At 55.7% G+C, this 23,740-nt stretch overlaps 1 protein-coding gene across 1 annotated transcript; it reads right to left on the bottom strand.

Annotated features, from left to right (window-relative positions):
• Nucleotides 1-4,589: 4,589 nt before the first annotated feature.
• Nucleotides 4,590-7,245, bottom strand: LOC118678873 (probable ATP-dependent RNA helicase DDX23). Its single transcript, XM_036354993.1, is given in 4 exon segments — nucleotides 4,590-4,936; nucleotides 5,157-6,953; nucleotides 6,956-7,050; nucleotides 7,052-7,245. Coding segments are annotated over 4 exon segments (2,433 nt in total).
• Between the last annotated feature and the right edge of the window lie 16,495 nt (nucleotides 7,246-23,740).

Below are 23,740 nucleotides of genomic sequence, written 5' to 3'. Positions count from 1 at the left end.
ACACTTTATCTCCCCTCCTCACAGACCAGCGGTTCTCAACCTGTGGGTCGCGACCCCTTTGGGGGTCGGACGACCCTTTCACAGGGGTCGCCTAAGACCATCGGAAAACACATCTATAATGACATATTGTTTTTGTGATTAATCACTATGCTTTCATTATGTTCATTTGTAACAGTGACATTGGGGGTCACATGAGGAACTGTATTAAAGGGTCGCGGCATTAGGAAGGTTGAGAACCACGGTCACCGACCCTGTCCTGTTGCCACACAAGTTCTGGCCACACCCAAGCCTACAGGCCCCCAACACTTAATTTACAATCATTTTGTCAGCTGCCCCAGGACCTCAGGGCAAGAGAGATGAAAGGACCAGCCCCTTCAGCAGCTATTTGATGAGGAGGCTGGAGACCCTGGGTTTGACCTCCCCCCCACCCCCATGGACCGAGTCCGGTGGCTCTGAGAGCCTGGACGGCCCACTGCCCCTCCACCTGCGGGTGAGTCACCTCTGAAGCTCCTGTGGGCAGACCTGGGGGAGGAAGGCTCAGGGACAGAGGATGAGAGCAATGTCGTCAGCAGGCCCTGCTGGGCGCGCCGGCACATCCTGCAGTCTAGAACCAGATCGACTCTGTTATTTCCTTTGATTAAACTTCTGTTTTCCCTCAGCCCACTGAATCCATCTTCCAGTTATCTAATTCCAACTGTAATAAAAAATCCATTGAGCTGCAGCTAACGCAATAGGAGGCTGGCAGCAGGCCCGGGGCAGCACGGAGCAGAGTGGCATCGACAAAGCTTTGTCATTTTTATGTGCTCAGGCTCAGAGACAACCGCATGGCGCTTTAAGTCAGAATGTGCGGAGGGGACACACTCAGTGGAAGTGGGGTTTGGGGCAGGAGGGAGGACCAGTGCTGTCCTGGCTGATAGCATGCTGTCCGTTCCTAGTCACTGCTACCTTCCTCATGGCTTTGTGGGCGTCCAGGCCCCCCCCTCCCCCCGCCCCAGGCTCAGAGGCTGCAGGTCACAACCAGCCCAGTGTGGACCTGGCCCCAGGCACCCATATAACCTCCTGTCTGTGGAGAGCGGCTACAGTGTTTGGACAGGTTCAAGCCTCGGACTAACGAGAGGGCACGGTCCTCTCATGGCCACGTGCAAGTCCCAGCTTGGAGGCAGAGCCCTCCCAGCACAATTATAGCCAACAGCTATAGTTGTGAGCTTGAACCTATGGTCCGAACACGTGGCCCCACGTGCCTGAGTGATGTGGGTTCAAGTGTGTGTAATTGAGTAGATTCCAGACCAGGGGTGGGCAAACTTTTTGACTCGAGGGCCACAATGGGTTCTTAAACTGGACCGGAGGGCCGGAACAAAAGCATGGATGGAGTGTTTGTGTGAACTAATATAAATTCAAAGTAAACATCATGACATAAAAGGGTACGGTTTTGTTTTGTTTTTTAGTTTTATTCATTTCAAACGGGCCGAATCCGGCCCGCGGGCCGTAGTTTGCCCATGGCTGTTCTAAACCGAAGAGAATGTTGTAAACATCTTGACCACGCCCTTACTTTGCCTTGTGGAATCTGCTATAAAATAAAGACACGGCTTGTCGTCCATGGTGCTGTCTCTCCATTTGGAAACAGTGTCCCATCCAGACCCAGCTTTTTCTCTTGTCTCTTTTCTCCATCCTTCACTGCCCTGCCCCGCCCCCCAGGCTCACTGAACCTGGCTGAGCTGGCACGGCACATGAGGCGCCTTGGGGCTGAGTGTGCCATGGCCGTGCTGTCTCGAAACACCCGTCTTTAGACTGGAATCAATGCTCACCTTCCAAGCCTCCAAGCACATCGCTCTTGTGCTTTCTGCTCTGTCTTTGAGGTTTATTTCCCTCCCGGGCCTTGTCCCACCCCACAGACTTTGACTTCCTGCGCTTTTGGTCCCTACAGGCCGCCAGGGACCCTCCCCTGGACCATCCTTCCAGCCTGGCTCACCAGGGCCCCACAGTTGGCTCAGGCAGCTTGGGTGTTGCCCAGCTGGTTATGTGGCCTCTGACAAGACCTGGCTGCCACCGGCCTTGAGCGCCACACCCTCCGTGCTGCGAGGCTGAGCCCCAGACGCAGCTGGGTCGGGGCAGGGGGGGCCGCCTCATCCCAGCTCAGGATGGCTGGGGAGGCCCTTTTAGATGGCAGTGCCCCAGAGGGCGGGGCCCAGAGGAGAATTCCAAAATAACGAAAAAAGGGACCAGCACTGACCACACGCCAGCCACTCCTGGACCACCATCCAGGAGGCCCCGTGCAGGGCCAGGCGTTAACCCTTGAGTGTGGGGCTCCTGCGCGGTCAGGGCGAGGGGCTTGGGAGGGAGATGTCAGGACCACAGCTCTTTGCCAACTTGTGTGGACGCATCTCAACCAGCCACCACCACCACTGGTATCAACAGGTTCAGCTGCGGTGCCACCAGCTGGCGGGGAATCTGGCTGGTTCTGCTGAATGACTGTTGGATAGAAAGACAGGCTCCATGACCGGCCTCCTCTGTGAGCGCAGCCCCTTGCCTGAGGGCTCCCCTGGAGTCCCGGGGCCTCCCAGGGAGCAGGCTGCTGCCCCCAGGCTCTGGGTCCTATCCCCTACCCCCGTTTGCTCTTTGCAAGAGGAGGGGCACAAGGCAGCAGTCAGAGGCTCTGAGGTCAGGCTGTCCTGATTTCACCACTGCCTATGTGGCAGGCTGTGTGACCTTGGGAAAGTTGCTTAACCCTTCTGCGCCTTGGTTCGGCATCTGAAACACGGGGCCAATAGCACTTCTCTCGCCGGGGACCCATAGGGGTTTCTATGTTAAATGTCTGCAGGGCACCCGGCCTAGGTAGGTGTTTAATCAGTGGTAACCAACGTTATGTCATTAATCTGGCTCCGAGGGTGCAAGCTGGCTATGTCCCCCTCAACCTGACCACGCCCACACCCAGCCACAGCTCCTGGCATCCTACCAGGTGCCCACACCGCTGGACACGCGTTTCAGAAATGAACACCACAAACTCTGTACTAAGCGCCACGCGGCCCTTACGGAGACGAACAAGGGCCGATCGCCCCCTGCTCTGTCCCCACCGCCCAGCCCCTCACCTATCCTGCATGGAGACACCCCTAAATGTCAGGGTCCTTGTCTTATATTCCCACAGAGAGGCCTGGAGGGGGAGTGCCCATGCCCATCACAGCCAGCGCCCACATAATGGCAAGGGGCTCGGACCCCCTCCAAGGCCGTCAGTCCTCAGGGAGGGGCTCTTCACAGCGGAGGCTGCGGGTGGAACAGCAGGGTTCCCTAAGCAGAGACCTGGGGACCCACAGGCCCAGGACAGGCCACCCCCCACCCCCATCAGGGCGGGCGGGGCCCAGCCAGGGAAGCAGGCTGGAACTGTTTGCTTCCATTTCTTTCTCACTGCACCCAGCCGGGCCTTTCGAACGGCCAGGTACGTCAGAGCTGATATGTTTTACGTGAGAGCTTTTCGAACGTGTGCACTTAATCCAGTCTGTCTTTCCAGCCACCTCCCTCTCTAGTGCTCGGTCAGAGATCAGGCTCAGCTCCGGTCTCCTGCCAGAACAGACTAACCAGTGATGGCGAACCTACGACACGCGTGTCAGAGGTGACACGTGGACTCATTTTTTTGGTTGATTTTTCTTTGTTAAATGGCATTTAAATATATAAAATAAATATAAAAAATATAAGTCTTTGTTTTACTACGGTTGCAAATTTCAAAAAATTTCTATATGTGACACGGCACCAGAGTTAAGTTAGGGGTTTTCAAAATGCCGGCACGCCGAGCTCAAAAGGTTCGCCATCACTGGTCTCACCCTGCCAGCCTGCGAGTCAGAAACCCACTGCTGGCGGCATTGCGTCCTCCGCCGGAGATGGCCACCAGGAGCCGCAGAGCGTTCTCCCAGCTCTGAGATACCGGTCATTTGTAAAACAATCGTCCGGTGCATTGCCGGAGGCTGATGCCCCACGTTGACCACATCGTTTTATTTTATTTTATTCAGAGAATAGAAAACAGAAATTTTACTCAGTGACTTCAAGATGGACACTGCCGGCTCGCCCTGACCCACATCTAAAAAACTTCCCGGGGTCAGAGATGCCTGAGGTGCACAGCACCCCTTGGCACAGGGGCCGTGCACAGCTCTAGACAAGGCTCTCACCTTGTTTTATAATCCAAAAGGGCAAATGCTACCAAAATGACAATAAGAGTCCAAGGTTCATAATCCTCACAGTGCCGATCCCCTGGGTCATGGAGGGCAACACTGTTGCTGCAGCTTATGCAGTCAAGTCTGTGCGAAGAAACCCTCTCAGCAGCCTGGGAGGCAAAGCCATTGGCTGCCCCTGACACTGGCAATCCCCGAGTCCGCCAGAGGGGCAGAGCTGGGCCCAAACCTGTGGTCATTTGTTCTCCCCGATTCCTGCAGCAGCTCCCCTCCTCTGCAGCCCGCGCTCAGGCCTTCACACCTGAGGGCCTAGCCAAGCAGTCTGAGTGTTTCCCAAGCCCCCGTAAGAGTGAGGACCTGGAAAGGGAGATGTGCGGGCCCTGAAGAACAGGCTTCAGAGCCTGCCTTGAAGCCGGTGGGAAGGGTGCTGTGTCAGGCATAGATGGTCTCTTCCCGGCGCTTCTTGGTGAGGATGGTGCCTGGTTTGTGCTGGGCATCTGGGTGGTTGGCTAGCTCTGGGGGGCACGAAGACACCGGGCTCCCCAGGATGGCTTGCTTCAGCTCATAGAACACAGCAGAGTCCTCTTTGGTGAGGAAGGTGATGGCCACACCACTCTTGCCAGCTCGTCCCGTGCGGCCAATGCGGTGGACATAATCTTCAATGTTTTTGGCCATATCATAGTTGACCACCATAGACACATCTTGGATATCGCTACCACGACCTGCCACATCTGTAGCCACCAAAATGTCCTTGGCCCCAGCCTTGAGGTTAGACCAGCCTTGGGCAAACTACGGCCCGTGGGCCGGATCCGGCCCGTTTGAAATGAATAAAACTAAAAAAAAAAAAAAAAGACCGTACCCTTTTATGTAATGATGTTTACTTTGAATTTATATTAGTTCACACAAACACTCCATCCATGCTTTTGTTCCGGCCCTCCGGTCCAGTTTAAGAACCCATTGTGGCCCTCGAGTCAAAAAGTTTGCCCACCCCTGGTAGACAGTGCAGATTCCCGCTGCCCCTGGCCTTCCCACCATGCAATGTACACGCACCGTGCCCCATCTTCTCCAGGGATTTGGCCAAAGCATCACAGCCCTTCTTCTGGTTGACGAAAATGATGACGGGTGGGTCAAAGCCTTGCTCCAAGACTGCCAGCAGCTTTTTCCTCTTCTCTGACTCTGACATGAGGAAGACCTTCTGTTCCACGCGTTCCTAGGGCTTGCCTGCAGAGCCGATGTACACCACGGCAGGTCACCGAAGATAGCTCCGGGCCAGACGCTCCACGGCTGGGGGCATGGTGGCCGTGAACATGACCGTTTGGCAGTACTTACATTTTCCTGACTCAGCGTTGGCCAACACCTTCTCAGGGTCCTCAGCCTCACCCGTGTCCGGCTTCTGATTGGTGACAGGCATGTGCTCCAGGATCTTCTGGACGTCTGGCTCAAAACCCATGTGAATCATCCTATCTGCCTCATCCAGGACCACGTAGGTACAGTGGCTCAGCACCAGGTAGTGGTTTTCCAGCACATCAATCAGACGTCCTGGGGTAGCAATCACAATCTCACAACCCATGCGCAGCCTGAAGCCCTGGTCTTCTCTGGAGATGCCGCCAATGACAGCCACAGTGCGGATGCCCAGTGGCTTCCCAAACTTCATGGTTTCTTCCTCAATCTGCTGAGCCAACTCACGGGTGGGGGCCAGGCTGATAGCATAAGGGCCCTGGTCTGACTCTTCGATCCTGTCAGTTTTGGGAAGAGTAGTGATCCAGACCAGCAACGGAATAAGGAAGGCTGCTGTCTTGCCGCTGCCAGCCTCAGCCTCACCAACGATGTCACGATTCTGTAGCCCAATGGGAATCGCTTGACGCTGGATAGGTGTTGGTTCCTTGTAGCCACACTTATCAATGACCTCCAAGATGTGTGCGGGCAGAGAAGAGTCTTTCCATGATCGGATGGGATTAGGGATCTTGCCACCTTTGGTGGTAATGCTGTAGTCCTCATGGAAGATCCACCAGTCCCTGTCCGTCATCTCATCTAACTTCTTCTGGGACCAACAACAATCATCCCAGCGCTGCTTGGCTCCCTTCTTACGAAGTTTGCGGAGTCTTGCCTCCTCCTGCTCCTTTTCTTCCAGTGTCCTCCTCTTCTCCATTAGGCCTCCATAGAAACGTGATTGTTCTCGTTTCTGCTGCTTTAGGTTGATGCCTGCAATGAAGCCTCGCCCCGACAACTGCACCTGGTGCCGTTCTCTGTACAGTGGGTTGTAGTCGGTAGGTGTGTCCTCAGATGCCTCCCACTCAAAGACAAACTTGCGGTCATTGAGATGCCTCGTTCGGCACCGCTTCTTAATGCCACCCAGGTAATGCTCCTTAATGGCCTGCAGTTCCTTGCTCTTATCCTTCTCCCGGATCTTCTGCGGCCCTTCCTCATCCTCCTTTCCATTGGTCCCCAGTTCCATCCTCTCCCTGCGCTCCCGTCGTGCTCGCTCCTGAGGGTCTTCTAACATTTTCCTGCCCAAGTCTCGAAACTGCTTCCTTTCCTTCCTCTCTTCTTCAAGCATCTTCTTCCGCTCTTCCACCTCCTGCCGCCGTCGCTTCAGGGCTTCCGCCTCTGCTTTGGACGGGAACATGGGCGTAGCCTCAGCTTCTTCCTTAGCCTTTTTCTTGGCCAGAAGCTCCTCTAGGGGTAATGGCTGGGCCTTAGGCTTCTTATCACCATGTTCATCCTCGTCATCCTTCTTAGAGTCTCTGTCTTTCCGAGATTTAAAATCTTTTCCTCGTCCAGGAGATAAACGGGATGTTTCCGGTCCTTGTCCCGTCTGTGCCCACACTTAGCCCGGCCTCGGTCCTTCTTATTCCGATCCCGCTCCTTATCTCGCTCTCGGTGCCGTTGTTCTTTCCGTAGACTTGGACTGGAAACGGTAGCCAGACTGGCTGCCCCCTCGACGCCTATCCCTTGAACAATGCTGCTTTCTGTCTTTAGAAGGGGAAGGTTTCCGGTCCCGGTCTCTGTCAGGTGACCGAGATCCCTTCCTTTCCTCCTTGGAAGGTGACACATCACGGTCCTTCTTGTCAGCCAACTCTTCTGCCATCTAGGGGAACCCTGTTCGGGCGCCAATTGTTGGGGTCCAGCCCCAGCAGGTCCAGGGGTTCCCAAAGGTGTGGACGGAGTCCGTGAAGAATGAAGGAATGACACGGAGACAGTGTTCAGTTGATCAGCAGCCTAGCCAGGTTCTCCAGCCAGGTTCTGTGTCTATTGTCCTATTACATCTGTATTTATACCAGTTGATTTTAATCCTATCCATTCTATTCCAAAGGTTAGGGCGTTTGTTAATCTAGTTCTGTTGAGTTTAATCCTGTCTAGGTGAATCTCTGTGTTCCATTATGAGGGCTATTCCAAGGTCACTGCTCTACTGATAAGCTACGAGGAAGTGACTGAAGGAGATTATCCTACCCAGTTAAGGTTATGTCCTCCCAGCCTCGCTGCTTGCCTTCCCTGGGACTGCCCTGTGTCGGTGGGTCTCCAGGGTTATAGGCTTTGGTGCTTTCTCTGGTGGGCAGACCCCTGGGGATGTGGGCCCAACAAGTCCCAAATTTATTGCCAACAGTCTTAGTCCAAGTTCTTCATAAGTAGGACATGGTATTTCTGTAACACTAGGGGGTCTGACTGATTCATTCCCATCCTTAGTCCTGTTAACTCCTAACTCCAGGGAAAATCCCTACCTGGGGAAACAACCTTTCTCGGGGAGGTGGTCCAGGTTAAAACACAGCGCTCTTGACCACATCGTTTTAGAGCAGCGGTTCTCAACCTGTGGGTCGCGACCCTTTGGGGGTCGAATGACCCTTTCACAGGGGCCGCCTCAGACCATCGGAAAACACATATATAATTACATATTGTTTTTGTGCTCAAACACTATGCTTTAATTATATTCAACTTGTAACAATGAAATTCCTCACCACAACATGAGGAACTGCATTAAAGGGTCGCGGCATTAGGAAGGTTGAGAACCACTGTTTTAGATACACCCCCTCCTGGCCACACCCGTACCTGTGGCCTTGGTGGGGGCACCTGCAGGAAGGAGGCCCCGCCCCGAGGCCAGAGCCCATGTTTCTCAGGTTAGGGATGCGAGGAGGTGCGGCTGCATTGCCACGTGTCAGGCAGGAGCGCTTAATTGGGCCAGAAATACCTCCTGGTTCCTGTTTCTGGAAGACAGATCTCAGCTGTCACAGACATCTGTGGTTCCCGGAAAGGACAAGTGGAGCCGTGGGCTGGCGCCTTCGAGAGGGAGCAGTTTCCTTTGTGCCAATTCCGTGTGTGGTGTTTGCTGTTCTCTGTCTGAACCACCAACTCTGAACCTTTGGCCCTGGGCTGACATTCTGAGCTCACGTGTGTCCCGCCACGACCCACAGGGAGGCCTGCCAGGTGACCCTGGCACTGCAGGCCTTAGGGCAGAGGGGGCTCCCAGCAGGGGTGCTGCTCAGGGGAGGCGGGGCGAGGGGGGAGACTCGCAGGGGCAGTGATTCTGGCTGGGGTCGGGGCATGGTGGGCCAAGGGCGACTTCCCTGAGCGTCTGCCAGGACTGCCAGCCTCCGGCAGCAGGGAGGGGCCTGGCCCAGCGCGTGCACAGAGGTGGCACTGGGTGTGCAGCTCCAGGCGGCGAGGGCTTGGCTTTCTGTGTATTAGTCCTCAGGGGCCGCTGAGCTAAGGCCCGGCCCTGGTGGAGGCGCCCGTGCCTGAAGGCGTATGAGTGCCGTCGTAGGCCAAAGGCCTGGCTGGCACCGCAGCTGCCTGCTGGCTGACCCTTCCACCCGCACGGAAGTCCGAACGCCTCTCCTCAGACATTCATCAGCCCCCGTTAATGCAAAACAGAAGCTCGCCCTCCACAGAGAGCCGTTAGCGGGTGCCCTGGAGTCTGTCCCTCATTTGTCTGCAAATTGCCCAACAAATCGTGGTGAGGCTTCAGTCCCTTCTTATCAGAACAACAAAAGGGCTGAATGTGAAGGCCAAAGGCCTTTGCCAACTCATGCCTTTCCTCGGCCTGTCACTGAAGATGCCACGCCCCCCACGCCCCCCCCCCCCCCCCCCGCCCCCAGACCTCCTCGGGGAGCCCTGGGTCTCTCATGGGCAGCTGTGGACGGATCAGAGCGCCTCCGTGGCTCAGGGATGCCCAGGCTTCTCTAAGAACAATCCCAAGCAGGTTGCAGAGGTGCCTGAGCGAGTGGCGCTGTCCCCAAGAGGAGGAGCTTGCTGGCCCGTGCAGGCGGCCGGGGCTGTGAGCGGCCCGTGCAGGCGGCCGGGGGCGTGAGCGGCCCGTGCAGGCGGCCGGGGGCGTGAGCGGCCCGTGCAGGCGGCCGGGGGCGTGAGCGGCCCGTGCAGGCGGCTGGGGGTGTGAGCGGCCCGTGCAGGCGGCCGGGGCTGTGAGCGGCCGGTGCAGGCGGCCGGGGGTGTGAGCGGCCAGTGCAGGCGGCCGGGGCTGTGAGCGGCCGGGGGTGTGAGCGGCCGGGGGTGTGAGCGGCCGGTGCAGGCGGCCGGGGCTGTGAGCGGCCGGTGCAGGCGGCCGGGGGTGTGAGCGGCCCGTGCAGGCGGCCGGGGCTGTGAGCGGCCCGTGCAGGCGGCCGGGGGTGTGAGCGGCCGGTGCAGGCGGCCGGGGGTGTGAGCGGCCGGGGGTGTGAGCGGCCGGGGGTGTGAGCGGCCGGGGGTGTGAGCGGCCGGTGCAGGCGGCCGGGGCTGTGAGCGGCCGGTGCAGGCGGCCGGGGCTGTGAGCGGCCGGTGCAGGCGGCCGGGGGTGTGAGCGGCCCGTGCAGGCGGCCGGGGCTGTGAGCGGCCCGTGCAGGCGGCCGGGGGTGTGAGCGGCCGGTGCAGGCGGCCGGGGGTGTGAGCGGCCGGTGCAGGCGGCCGGGGCTGTGAGCGGCCCGTGCAGGCGGCCGGGGGTGTGAGCGGCCGGGGGTGTGAGCGGCCGGTGCAGGCGGCCGGGGCTGTGAGCGGCCGGTGCAGGCGGCCGGGGCTGTGAGCGGCCCGTGCAGGCGGCCGGGGCTGTGAGCGGCCGGTGCAGGCGGCCGGGGGTGTGAGCGGCCCGTGCAGGCGGCCGGGGGTGTGAGCGGCCCGTGCAGGCGGCCGGGGGTGTGAGCGGCCCGTGCAGGCGGCCGGGGGTGTGAGCGGCCAGTGCAGGCGGCCGGGGCGTGAGTCAGGCGTGGGCGCAGGGAGACCAGGATGTGATGCTCAGTGGGCTGTCGCTCACGCCCCAGGCTGTGACGCCTGACGCTCAGGGGACAAAATGGTCAACTCAGCCGAGGGGGCGGTCAGCCCGGCACGCAGATGGCAGAACAGCAGGCGGAGGCGGAGCAGGGCCTCACACCACAGGGACCCTGGAGGGAGTAGCATTTGAAGATGGCCGGCTCGCTCTTCCCTTCTTTTCCTGTATGTCAGCCCCAGGAATGAGCTTAGTGCTTCCTCCCACACCTGGGGTTGCTCAGTCCCCTTCCTGGCTCCTGCCCACCTGCCCTCTGGGCTTGGTCGGCCACGTCCTGGGTGGGGGTGTCCACGGCTTAGCCCCCCCTCAGGGCCCCAGTGCAGCAGGACCCTCCAGCCCAAATGCAGGGTCTGGGACCCACCCTCTGTGCCTGAGCTCGGGGCCCCTCTAACCTGAGCTGGTGACGACATTGTGTGCGGACCTGCTGCCTGGCGTTCCTGGGAAGGAAGCCGGCCAGGCTCTTCCAGCCCCTGGCGTGTCCTTGACCTTGAGGCCAGCTCCGTCCTCGGGGATGCCTGAGTGTGCCCTCAGCTACCAACGCCACCCCGCACCCGGATCACCTACCACCCATTGGCAGCCACATTATCTTCAGTTTCCTGGGATCCGCCTGCTTGACGGGCTCTTACTGGGCCCGGCAGCTGAGCTGGGCCTGTGTTCTCAGCTCCTGCAGACTTTATGTGTGTGGTCTCCAGGATCTACTGCAGTCCTTCCTCTGTGTTGGTCAGGCTATCGCGTTCTAAGGTTGGAGGGTACACCTGGGCCTGGCTCCTCCGCCCTTTGACATGACCTTGTTTTCGGTAACAAGGTACCCACCCTCCCCTTAGGCATCTCCTGCTCTCAACCTAGAGCCGGTCATTCCTCCAAGGAGCCTGGCGTTGGGAGGAAATGGTATTAGAGGCCGCCCTGGTGTCAGAGTGCTTATGCTCCTGGGTTGTCATCACTTCCACAGCTCACTTTCCAGTCCTCAGAGCTCAGGAAATTGTTTAAAATTAAACTTTTCACGGGAGCATAACACATATACCAGGAAAGTGAATGAATCCTCCGGCTTCTAAAAAGGAAAAAAAAAACAAAACACCAACTTGAGTTCTACCGATACTTTCAATTCAAATGTAAGATTATAGGGTTTTTACTTAACATGGTTGTATTTATACTTTCATTTCTTTTCTCTTTCCTGAAAAGCTTGATTTTTAAAGACTTCAACACAATGACTTATTTTCTCCGTTTGACAGTTTAACTATAATAGTTTCAAAGTAGCTATGTGCATCTTGCTGCTAACAGTAAGATTACTGAATCCAGCGTAAGATTTCTTTGTGATCTGTTTTGCCCTTACAGTACATCCCACCAGGAGAGTGTAATCAAATTCGGTCTTTTAAGTTCATTGGAAGTAATCATTTTCTCTGTGCTGTTGTGCCACCAATGCAGCATGCAGCTAGACGCCTGACTTTTTGTTTTTGATTTTTGTCTTGCGCTTTTTTTTTTACCTCTTTGATTTAAAAAGTGTTATGAATTCAAAGCCAAAACTACATAACAAGATATATTTGGAGAAGTCTGGCTTCCATCCCTATCTCCTCCACCCTGCTCTCTCTCCCTGCGTAGGTAACTTTCATGAACATAGGTAATTTTTACTAGTCTTCAGGCAATTGTTAAAAATATAAACAAATATGTGTATATTCACAGTACCCCTCCCATTTTGTAGTGGATTGTTGTCACGCTCCCTGTCAAGAGGAGATTTCTTTCTCCTCCCCTTAAACCTGGATGGTTGGATGAAGATGTGCATATATATATGTGTGTGTGTGTACACATGTGTATATGTATATGTGCCTATAGGTATATATGTATAGGCACACAGGTGTATATGCATATATGTAAGTATACATATATATGTTAGTGCACATGTGTCTCTCTCTCTCTATATATATACATACACACAATGGAATACCACTCACCATAAGGAAAGATGAAACACTGCCATGTGGGACCATGCGGATGGATCTGGATGCATCATGTTACGTGAAAAAGCCCTGTGACTGCTTCACCCACAGACTGCAGGGGACATGACGCTCCGCCAGTGCCAGGACCGAGAGGCCCAGCAGCTCCATTTCCTCGTGTACACTCGCCCTCAGGACTTGGGATCCAGCTGCCAAGGAAAAGAGCCCACACTGGCCACATGGAGACTGAGGGCCCGAGCCCTCAGCCAGCCCCGCCGCCCGCCCCGCCCGGCTGCAGCAGCCGCAGCCCCCCAGGCTCACCAACAGAACTGCTCAGTCAACCACCATCCGCAGGAGCCGATTATGTTTACTGATGCCTTAAACCACTGAGTTTTGGGGTGGCTTGTTATGTGGTAGCAGATAACCAAACCCCCTTTCCTGAGAGGGAAGCATGCCAGTCCGCCCCTCTGTGCCTTCTCTAACCACCTCCTGCACACGGGGTCACTGCGGGTCACATACATTGGCTCTCAGCTTTGTGACGGCCCAGGCTGCAGGTGGGGAGCCGGGATCGGAGATACGGGGCGACCTGCCCGAGGCTGCACAGCTAGTCATCAGGCTGCTCGGCTGCCATAATACAGCACGGTGGCCTGCGTGGCTTAAACAGCAGTGATTTATTTTCTCTCAGTTCCAGCAGCTACAAGGCCAAGACCAAGGTGCCAGCGGGTTTGCTTTCTCCTGAGGACTCTCTCCTTGCCTGGCCGATGGCCACCTTCTCGCACGGTCTCTCCTCTGTGCGCATCCTGCCGTCTCTCTGTGTCCAAAGTTCCTCTTCTGGTCAGGTCCCCTGTCAGAGTGGATCCGGCCCACCCGCCTGATCGCATTTGAACTTAATCATCTTTAAATGCCCGTCTCCAAAACAGCCACCTTCTGAGTGCTGGGGCGTTAGGGCTGTGACATAGGAATCTGGAGGACACAGAATTTGTACCGTCTTCACGCTGCTGCTGGGTTAAACTTCTGCGTATGCACAAGGTCTCTGGGTGGCCACTGGAGAAGCTAGAGAACACGTTTGTAATTCTCAAAGGGGAGATTGTGACTGTGATGGGTGAGAGCTCAAATAATAAATAATTGATTTAGAAGCATAGGAAGAGCCCAGCCGATTTGGCCCGGTGGACAGAGCGATGCCGTGGACTGAAGGGTCCTGGGTTCGATTCCGTTCAAGGGCACAGGCCCAGGTTGCGGGCTCCATCCCCAATAGAGGCTGTGCAGGAGTCAGCCGATCAATGATTCCTTCTCATCATTGATGTTTCTCTCTCTCTCTTCCTCTCCCTTCCTCTCTGAAATCAATACAAATATATTTTAAAAAAAGAGCATAAGAAGAGAGAGTGAGAGAGTCCCGCCCCCTCTGTAACAGGGTGAGAGTGGCTATTAGGGAAAACCTTGCTGGGAGGTTAGGAGGGCAGCTCTTTACCGAGATGCTTCTGTGTCGTGATAATTGCCAGGTTGCTTAGCACCTATTTATTTAAATATTTATCTTCTTAAATTGGAAAAAAGTAAAAGGTGTCCAATGGGGCATAATGTCCCCCAAACTATGAAAGTCACTCGTCTCAGCAGCGGAACGACAGGCAGTTTCTCTCTTTTTACAACGTTCCTGTACCTTTCCCCGCCTCCTCTGAGTAGTTCTTCCCTTCATAATGGGAAAAGGAAACATCTCCCTTTCGTCCGAGGAAGTCTGGTTAGAGACCAATCAATCGCACCGGGAAGGACATAGTGGCCCCCGGTGCACCATGTTCCGGGGAAAGTGTCCGTCAGGGGCAACCAGGCCACCAGGCCCGCCCGATCCTTCCACAGCATTAACTCGTCTGACTCATCAAGTGCAAAACAGCGTGAGGCGGAGCTTCTGGTCCCGGGAAGGGTGTGCAGGCCCCTGGCTTTGCAGCAGCCAGTGCGGCCCTAGGCCAGGGAATGGCGGGCCCCACCTGGCTGCCTCCTGGACGCGCCCCCCCCCCCCAACACGCACTGGGGATCACCCTGGAGCTGCTCAGTGTCCTCACACTAAGCTGGCTGAATAGACGTGTAACAATGTGGGGTTTATTTGCTCGCAGTCTTTCCCCTTTCTCCCTTCCCTCCCTCCTTCCTTCCCAATTTCCCTTCTTTTCTTCAAGTGGGGAAGGCGTAACCAGCCACCATATCTTATGGTCCCTCCGACCCAGCCCTCAGAACCCCTTAGGCCTTGTAGAGAGAGAGTCGCTGTGTTGAACCCAAAGCAGCACCTGGCGTGGTGTGGCCGGCAGAAGGCCTTCCTGTGAGGGAGCCAGGAGGGGCCTCGGGTGACTGGGCAGCCCAGGGGCTCAGGTCTGAGCAGCCGGAGGATGAAGGGAGCTGGGAGGAGCATGAGTGAGTGGTGCTGGGAGGCGCCAGTGCAGGTGTCCTTCTGCTTTTAACCTCACAGCTTGACCTCTGCCCTGAGGGCTTCCCAGAGCCCCTGGGCCAGTGGTCGGCAAACCGAGGCTCGAGAGCCACATGCGGCTCTTTGGCCCCTTGAGTGTGGCTCTTCCACAAAATACCACGTGCGGGCGCACACGTACAGTGCGAAGTTGACTTAAAACTTTAAGTTCATTAAGTTAATTTTAGGGAGCGTTGTGGAGTGAAAGAAGATGTAGTGTTGAGGACGGAGAAAGGTATGCTGAGACGGTTTGGACAGATAGAGAGGCTGAAAGAAAGGAGATAGACGAAACAAGTCTACAAGACGAGTGTGGATGGGAGAGTTGGATGGGGTCGACCTCAGCGAACGTACCTCAATCCGATTGAGGACGTTTTTAGCAAAGGCCAGCTTAGGAGTACCCTAATTAAGTTAATAACAATGTACCTACCTATATAGTTTAAGTTTAAAAAATTTGGCTCTCAAAAGAAATTTCAATCGTTGTGCTGTTGATATTTGGCTCTGTGGACTGATGAGCTTGCCGACCACAGCCCTGGGCTCACCGGGGAGAGCTGAGAGCTGGGCGGGGAGGTTGAGCCCAGCGTGCGATGGAGGAGGCCCTGCTGCAGTGGGAGCTGCTGCCAGACACTCCTGCCAGACGACAGCGATGCTTTGCTCCCGAGTGGCGCCCGCTAAAAAAGGCTCTCACGCTGGGTTGTCTGCCCAGAAGCTGATCTAGAAAGTCCTGCTGGAGAATAGCAATAGTGCGTTCACCCAGGAATCCACAACTTATGGGTCTTTGATGTAAAGTTACTGTCTTCTCACTTGGGAGCCTGTGGTGCTTTGCACAAACCCACCCATTACACACCAGCCGGCTCTTGGGTTTCTTAGGGCCACTTCCCAGGTGGGGAGGGGCTGCCGAAGCCACACAGGTGTGCGGACTCTGAGGGGAGGGGGCGGTTAGAGCCGCTTGCTACCACAGCCATCCGGCCGTGTGGTCGGTGGAAGGCCGGCAAGGTTGACTCACCTGTCGGTCTCTCCCCTGGAACAGTGAGTTCCTGGAAGGCAGGCACTGCGGGTGCTCAGTCAATGCTTCTGGAGCGAAGGCATGGAAAGGAGGCTGGGACAGCATCCGTTCTAGAACATTTCGCATTACTTCTCCTTGTTCCCGCTGCTGCTATAACTTCCAATTGATCTTGCTGTTTTGTTGTTGTTGTTAATCCTCACCTGAGGGTATTTTTTCCATTGATTGTGTGTGTGTGTGTGTGTGTGTGAGAGAGAGAGAGAGAGAGAGAGAGAGAGAGGGAGAGAGAAACATCGACGTGAGAAAGACCCATCGATTGGTTGCCTCTTGTACTTGCCCAACTGGAGCTGGGGATTGAACCTGCAACCCATGTATGTACTCTTTTTAAAAAAATATATTTTATTGATTTTTTACAGAGAGGAAGGGAGAGGGATAGAGAGTTAGAAACATCAATGAGAGAGAAACATCGATCAGCTGCCTCCTACACACCCCCTACTGGGGATGTGCCTGCAGCCAAGGTACATGCCCTTGACCGGAATCGAACCCTTGAGTCCGCAGGCCGACGCTCTATCCATTGAGCCAAACCGGTTAGGACCCATGTATGTACTCTGAAGCCCAAGACTCTTCAGTGCGTGGGTTGGTGCTCTGACCCGGAGCCGCACCACCCAGGACATCTTGCTGTGTTTTACTTCTAAGACATCACCACTGACATGTCCCCAAACCTTTTTTTTTTTCCTAAAGAAAAAGCCTCTCCTCCCAGCCACTGGGGATAGCACGAGTCGCAGCCTCACAGCGCTGGAGAGCAATTGGCGTCTCCAAACAGCATCCAGGACGGCCTGGGTGGCGGCTTGCAGGGTAATAAAATAAAAAGTAATTTATAAGTGGCAAGGAATTTGAATTGAAGCATAATTCCATTTTCTGCAGCAAAGCCAAGCTGTTCTGCATAACTTGTCATCCAGCCAGGGCTCTCTGACTTGCTCAAGCCAAAGGCTCCTCTCGCCTCCCCATCAGCCACTGGTTCCTTCTAATTTAATTCTGCGTGGCAGGGCTCCCAGTATCCCCAGTGAATATGTTTGCGATCTCTCAGCTGAGCCAGCTGGTGTGTGCTCTTTGCAAACGCCTGGCTGACCCGGGATGAAAAAGCTTGGCTATACGATCCCAGAAACTGCGCCCCCCACCCCCCCGCCAGGTTCTGTCGGTGGTTTTCAGTTACCCAGCACTGCATAACCACCCGCTCCAAAACGTGGTGGCTTCAAGCCGCCTTTTATCATTGATCATGATTCTGAGCGTGGCTGGGCTCAGTGGGCAGTTCTTCTGCTCCCCGTGTGTGGCTTAGGTTGCTCTTACGGTTGCATTCAGCTGGGAGCCCGTCCGTGGCTGGAACATCCAAAATGCCCCCACCCCCCTCTCCAGGGCTTCTCTCCACGTGGCCTCCATCATCGGGGGCCTAACTGGCTCCTTCAGCAGCGCGGCCGGCTTCCCGGGAGGAACATTCTGAGGGGCAAGCCCCTGTGCGAGTGCTTCTCAAGCCTCTCGCTGGCCAGTATCCCTCGGCCGAGCCAGCCGCATGGCCCACCCTCACCGCCCTGAGAGGGGGATGCGCCAGGAGCCCATATGCTCCTCTCAGCTCGGACTCTGTTGGGCAGCTCTCCTGGAAGGCCAAGGGCAGCGCCGGCTCCCAGATCGCAGGACACATGTCAGGGCACGTGAGAGGGAGGCCACGGGAGTCCACAGTCTTCCAGGTGAAAATGCTCTCTGTAGCTGAGTGTCTAGGGCAGCGGTTCTCAACCTGTGGGTCGCGATCCCTTTGGGGGTCAAACGACCCTTTCACAGGGGTCACCTAAGACCATTGGAAAACACATATATAATTACATATTGTTTTGGGGATTAATCACTATGCTTTAATTATGTTCAACAATGAAAATACATCCTGCATATCAGATATTTACATTATGACTCATGACAGTAGCAAAATTACAGTTATGAAGTAGCAACGAAAATAATTTTATGGTTGGGGGTCACCACAACATGAGGAACTGTATTAAAGGGTCGCAGCATTAGGAAGGTTGAGAACCATTGCTCTAGCTGATTAAGTCAGGGTTCAGAGTCAGCGCCAGCACCAAGCACAAGTCTGTGCCCGCTAGTCGGAGGCAACACTCCGGGGATACCTGGCCTCCTCACCCAGGGCTGGCCCCAGGGCTGCCTAAAGGTGGCAGGAGGCCGGCAGGGCCAGAGCCAGGGTGCTGGGCGCCACTGCCAGGAGCACCAAGGGGAGGAAGGTGCTGGTCCTGCCTGGGTGAGGCCTCCAGGCAGTGTGACCCAGGGATGCTGCCCTTCTCATAGCAGCTTTAGGGAGAGGTTTCAGGGGGGTCAGGGCTGGCCCCAGCGGAGTGAGAAGGGGCTGACGTGTACAGCGGGCGCCTGTCGCCAGTGCCTCCCGCCTCCAGCCCAGGGCGCATTCCCTCCATTACACCAGTTTTGCACTGTCAGGATCACACAGGCTCAGTGACTGGAACAGCACACATTACCCTGTCAGAGCTCCTGGGTCTGGAGTCTGGGGGGTGGGGCCCTGGGGTTAGGTCTCATGGCTGCAGCCCAGGTGTCAGCGGCCACAGCCTCCTGGGGAGGGTCGGATGGAAGAAGCCGCCTCTGAGTGCTCAGGCCGCTGAGAGGGCTGATCTTCTTGCCTGTGACCGCGGGGCTGCTCTCAGGCCTAGGAGCCCGCTCCCTGCCACGTGGCCTCCCCACGTGGCCTCCCCACGTGGCCGCTGACTCCCTCCACCTGCGGGAGAGCTGCTCTGGGCAGGGAGGGCCCTGTCCCTCTTCAGGGCTCTCACCTCATTAAGGTAGGCTCACACACCTTAACTCACAACCCGCTCATTGAGGCCCTAATTACACCTGCAAAATCCCTTCACCGTTATGTTCCCGCCCCAGTCCCACGCTAACCCCTCCCCTTGCTTGCTAAGACCTCCCCCCGCAGACCCGCTCATGAACAAGTCCCCCAGACCCACTCTTCTCAGCAGATATCGAAGACTCAACTCTCCATCTTACTCACCACCCCCCCCCCCAAGGTGTTTGATGAGGTGGCAATACTTAGATCAAAGAAATAAGTCCCCCAAAGGGACTCAATCTTTGTCCGGGGACTGTACAGTGGGGTCTTGATTTACGAGTGTCCTGACTAACTAGTTTTTTGAGATACCAGCTGTCTCTCGGCTGATTTTTTGCATTGAGTTGATACAGGAATTTGAGTTAACGAGCTCAGTCTCGGGACTAATTAAAGTCGTAAGTCAAGGCCCCACTGCACCTCATCCCAAAGAAGTGACCAGTGGGGGACATTTTAGGGATCGGGAACTAGTGAGTGATGGGAATGGTCCATGGGGATGCTGGGAAGGGGTGGTCACTCTTCCTCACTCTGCTGAGATGACCACTTACCTCGTTACTATAGGGATCGGCTATAGGGTTAAGCCTCGGGCTGACCTGTTGGCAAAGCCACAAACAAGTCCCAGCTTAGAGAGCACAGCCCTCTTAGCATAATTAGGCTTGACCTTATGATGCTCCCTAGATCCTTCCTAGGAAGCTAATGGGCTGTGGGAGGTGCAGCAAGTGCAAGTGAAACTCACAAGAACATTGTAACTATGGTGACCACTACCTTGTTTACCTCTGGCTATAAAATAAAGGCTCAGCTTGCGTCTGTGTGTCTCTCTGTGGCCTTAGCCAGCCACGGGAGATCCACCTAGACCAGTGATGGTGAACCTTTTGAGCTCGGCGTATCAGCATTTTGAAAAACCCTAACTTAACTTTGGTGCCGTGTCACATATAGAAATTTGTTGATATTTGCAACCATAGTAAAACAAAGACTTAAATTTTTGATATTTATTTTATATATTTAAATGCCATTTAACAAAGAAAAATCAACCAAAAAAATGAGTTCAAGTGTTACCCCTCACACGCGTGTCATAGGTTCGCCATCACTGCCCTAGACCCAGCTTATTCTCTTTATCTTTAATTCTTTGCCACCTCCCCTCAGGCTCACCGAACCCTTGGCTGTGCTGGCCCGGCACAGTGACTCTACAGCAGTGGTTCTCAACCTTGGCTGCACATTAGAATCACCTGGGAATCTTTTTAAAATCATGATTTCTGGGCCTCATCCTCCGGAAATTCTGTTTCTTTGTGATGGGGTGGGGCCACAACATGAGTAACAAAGAGTAACAGAGTTTCCGGAGGATGAGGCCCAGAAATCAGGATTTTAGAAAGATTCCCAGGTGATTCTAATGTGCAGCCAAGGTTGAGAACCACTGCTCTACAGGGTCCTTTCTTCTACGCTTTAGGGTCATGCCTCCTTCTTCACACCAACCCCGAGGACCCCTGGTCAGTCACCTAGACCCCGCGTGCTTGTGTTTTGCAAAGGAGGCGACTAGAGAACCCGGCATCGGGGACCTGCCCAGTCTCCTCTTAAAGTGTTAGCAACGGTAACGTCACGCGTGCCATTTACTGAGCACCCGGTCTGTGCTCAACCACACGCTAGGCGATCTCTGGTCAGGCCTCACGCCAACCCGAAGAGGCAGGTATGCTCATTGTCCTTGTTTTCCAACTGTGGAAACGGAGTCTCTGAGGTCTAGTCTCTGGCCCAAGGTCAGGTGGTTGGAGAGTGACAGAAGTAGGAATGCCCCTTGTGGCTGCCACAAGACAGTGCCTCTCGGTATGGCGTGCGCATGTGCCCCGCCCACCTCCCAGGGCACAGCCACACGGGGCTCTCGGAGGCAGCCCCCAGGGCCCTGCAGTGTGGGGGATGGGAGTGGGCAGGAGGAGCTGCCCTGGGCACGGGCCTGAGGACCTTTGGGGGGGCCTTTGCAGCACGGCAGCCCCCTGGAGCCTTGGAGATGCTGGCATACGTGCTGAGTGGTGAAGAGGAAACAACCTGCTCCCAGGAGCTAAATGCCAAGAGACCCGTCTGTAGTGCCTGCCAGACAACAGGGCTGCACGTCCCCCTGTGTCACCAGAGGACCCGTGAGACCAGGTCCAGCCCTGTGCCCCATGCAGGTCACCTTTAAGGCAAGAGGCAAGCTCTCTCTGTCCCGGCCTGTCTGTCTCTCTTCCTCTCTGCTTCCTTCTCTCTCCTCCCTGTTTCTCTTTTGATCTCCCCCCCCCCCCCCAGTTCCTCCCATCCTCTGGGGAGTCATCAGTTCTAGGATTCCCACTGCTTCTGGGCGGCCTGGGACAGCTGACAACACAAACTGCAGGTGCCGCTTTGGGAACTGCCGGGAGCACCCTGATCACACTGATTAGACACCCAGGGCGGCCCGCCCGTGCTCAGCCGGGGGTGGCAGGCGCAGAGGGGAGAAGAGCTGGGGGGTGGGGGTGGGAGGAGCCCAAGCTTGACCCTGAGGAAGATCTCGGGGCAGGAGTGGTCGGCGCCCCTGCCTCGACCAAGGGCCCTTGCTCCAAGGCCACTGGGGTCTCTGGAGCGGGAGCAGGACAGGGAGAGGGACCTTCCTTCAGTCTCCAGGGCACCTTCACCACCTGCCCTGAGCCAGCCTCCTCCTCCTTGGTCTCCACCGTCCTGCCCACTGCTGCCTGCAGTCTCTCTGCTCCTGCGAGAAACAGTCCAAGTCAAACGTGGTTTCCAGGCCAGTTAGGCCCCGGCCCCTCACTTCTGCACCCATTGGAGGGAGAGACCCCAGAAACTGAAGGAGGGAGAGTTACGCCTGTGCCCTCGAGGGGGAGGGGCGTTTGTGCATGGGAGGACGAGAGCGCTGGAGGATTCCTGCCCACCTGGGCGACCCCTTTTCTGTGAAGGTCAGGATCTTGACTTCCAGCCCGAGGTCAGAGGTCCGTTCTGGCCTTGGGGCAGCCGGGAGCGAGGTCGTCTGTGGTCAGGGCCTGGCCAGATGGGCCACAGGCGGGAAGAGGCAAGGTGTTCTGAGATAACCCTGTTGGTCCTGTCAGTCGATGTGATTTATTGTTCAGGTTTTCAGCTGAAATTACAGAGAAACGCCACCCTAATCGCAGCAGGTTTAATCAGGAGAGCTGATTTATAGATTGATTACACCTTAATAGATTTCCTGTGTTAGGAGCTGAGTGGAACCAGCGAGTCATTGTCTGAGTGAGGCTGGCCTGTTGCATTGGGAGACAGAAAAGAAAATGAAATCCAGGAGTGAGGGGAGGCAGGGCGGGGGTTAGATGTGAGGAGAGAAAGGCTGGGGAGAGGCCCCAAGAAGGAGAGGTGGGCCTGGCCAGGGGGAGGAGGAAGCAAGTGGAATTTGGTGAATCTGGGGAGAAAGCTTTGGGCCAATCTAGTCTCTCTCATTATTGAACTCCTCTGAGCTACAGTCTGTAAAACGGGCATAATTCATTCCTTCCCCACAGGGTGGCTGTGGAAGGAAAATGAGATTGTGTGTGTGGAAGAGCTGAGCGTGGTACCTGCTACACAGAAGGGGGTGCAGTGGGGATGGGGTCAAAGGAAGAGGGAGGAGACAGGAAAGTGGAGGGAGAGAGAGAGCAGAGAGGTCACAAGAAAGAGAACGCCGCAGACACTGGCTCAGCGATGCCCAACCGCCGTGGAAGAGACCGCTATGCCCGCAGCGGCCACACTCCCCTGTCCGCCGCCATCCACTCTTTACTGTTGACCAGAATAAGGTTTCCCAGCCTCCTCACTGTCAGGTGAGGCCACATGACAAATGCTGGCCAGGGATGCAGGTCGAGGTGATGCCTTTCAAAGGAAGGAGGAACTCTCTGCTTCCCTCTCCCCCCTATGCCCCCCCACCCCCCATCCCCGTTCTCCCCCCGCCCTTGCCACTGGCGCACCATCCGGGACCCTGGACCATGAGGAGAAGGATCTGCCCCGGGAATGGCAGGGTCACGATGGAAGGAACCAAATGAACATAACTCGTCCTGAGGACCTCGGGGAGCGGCTTTACTGCCCTAGACTTGTGGGAAAGAGAGAGAGAAGTACACCGTTATGTCTTTAAGCCACTCACTCTGATGCTGCAACTTCTTAATGTGCAGCCCGACCATAATCCAACTCGGTGCTGTCTGACCAGACTTCCGGAGATGACTGCTCCCCGTCTGCACTGCCCAGCGTGGCAGCCCCCGGACACACGTGGCCATGGAGCACTTGAATGTGGCCAGTGCAATGGAGGGACCGGATTTTAAGTTTTGCTGAACGTTAACTAACTGTAAGTAGCCACAGGTGGCTGAAGGCTACCATAGTGAGGACCTGGCTACTGGTCACAGGTGTGCGCCAGGCTGCCCAGTCCTCTCCGGGGAACCCCCTGCCCTTTAGCTCCTTCTCCGTGTTGGGAAGAGCCTGCTGGGCCGGCTCCTCCTTCCCTCGGGTTTGGAATGGGGCCTGTGCTCCTGCCGAGGTCCAGGAGGCCTTGGTTGTTAAGAGGATGAAATCTGTTCGATTTCAGCTGCTTTTAGATCTGGCCTTTGCTGGCAGGAATCTCCTGCTCCCTCTCTTCACGGCATCCAGTTTCCTGGAAACCTGGTCGGCAGCAGCAGCCTCCCCAACGTTAGGAAAATGTACAGCTGTTTGCGTAAGAAGTGGGACTGGCCAAGGTGACGCCCTAGTCTGAGCGTCTGCTGCAGGGCTCTTAAAGAGACCCGCGTCCCCTCCCTAGAGCTCATCGCAAGATGTTCTCTGATCACCAAGACTCTACATGTAGTGCAGTAATAGTCCTTCTCTGTCCTTAGAGGCCGTGTAGGGCAACACGTCAAACTCGCGGCCCGCGGGCTGCATGGGCCCACAACGAGTATTTTTGCGACCCAGCCAATATAACGGTAAGAAACGTTTTAATAAAAATTTCGTAACTTTTTACAATATCCTGTTATACATCATTGACGAACTACAACGTTCGCTAATGACTGATGACTATAATTCTGTTGCATTCATTTCCTTTACGCGCAGGCACACCATTTCTCTCCACTAATACCAGCAGCGAATAATTTAGCAGCCGGTGGCCA

Source organism: Myotis myotis, unplaced genomic scaffold, assembly GCF_014108235.1.
Source record: "Myotis myotis isolate mMyoMyo1 unplaced genomic scaffold, mMyoMyo1.p scaffold_m19_p_21, whole genome shotgun sequence".
Classification (NCBI taxonomy): domain Eukaryota; kingdom Metazoa; phylum Chordata; class Mammalia; order Chiroptera; family Vespertilionidae; genus Myotis; species Myotis myotis.
This window is presented reverse-complemented; position numbering and strand designations above follow the sequence as displayed.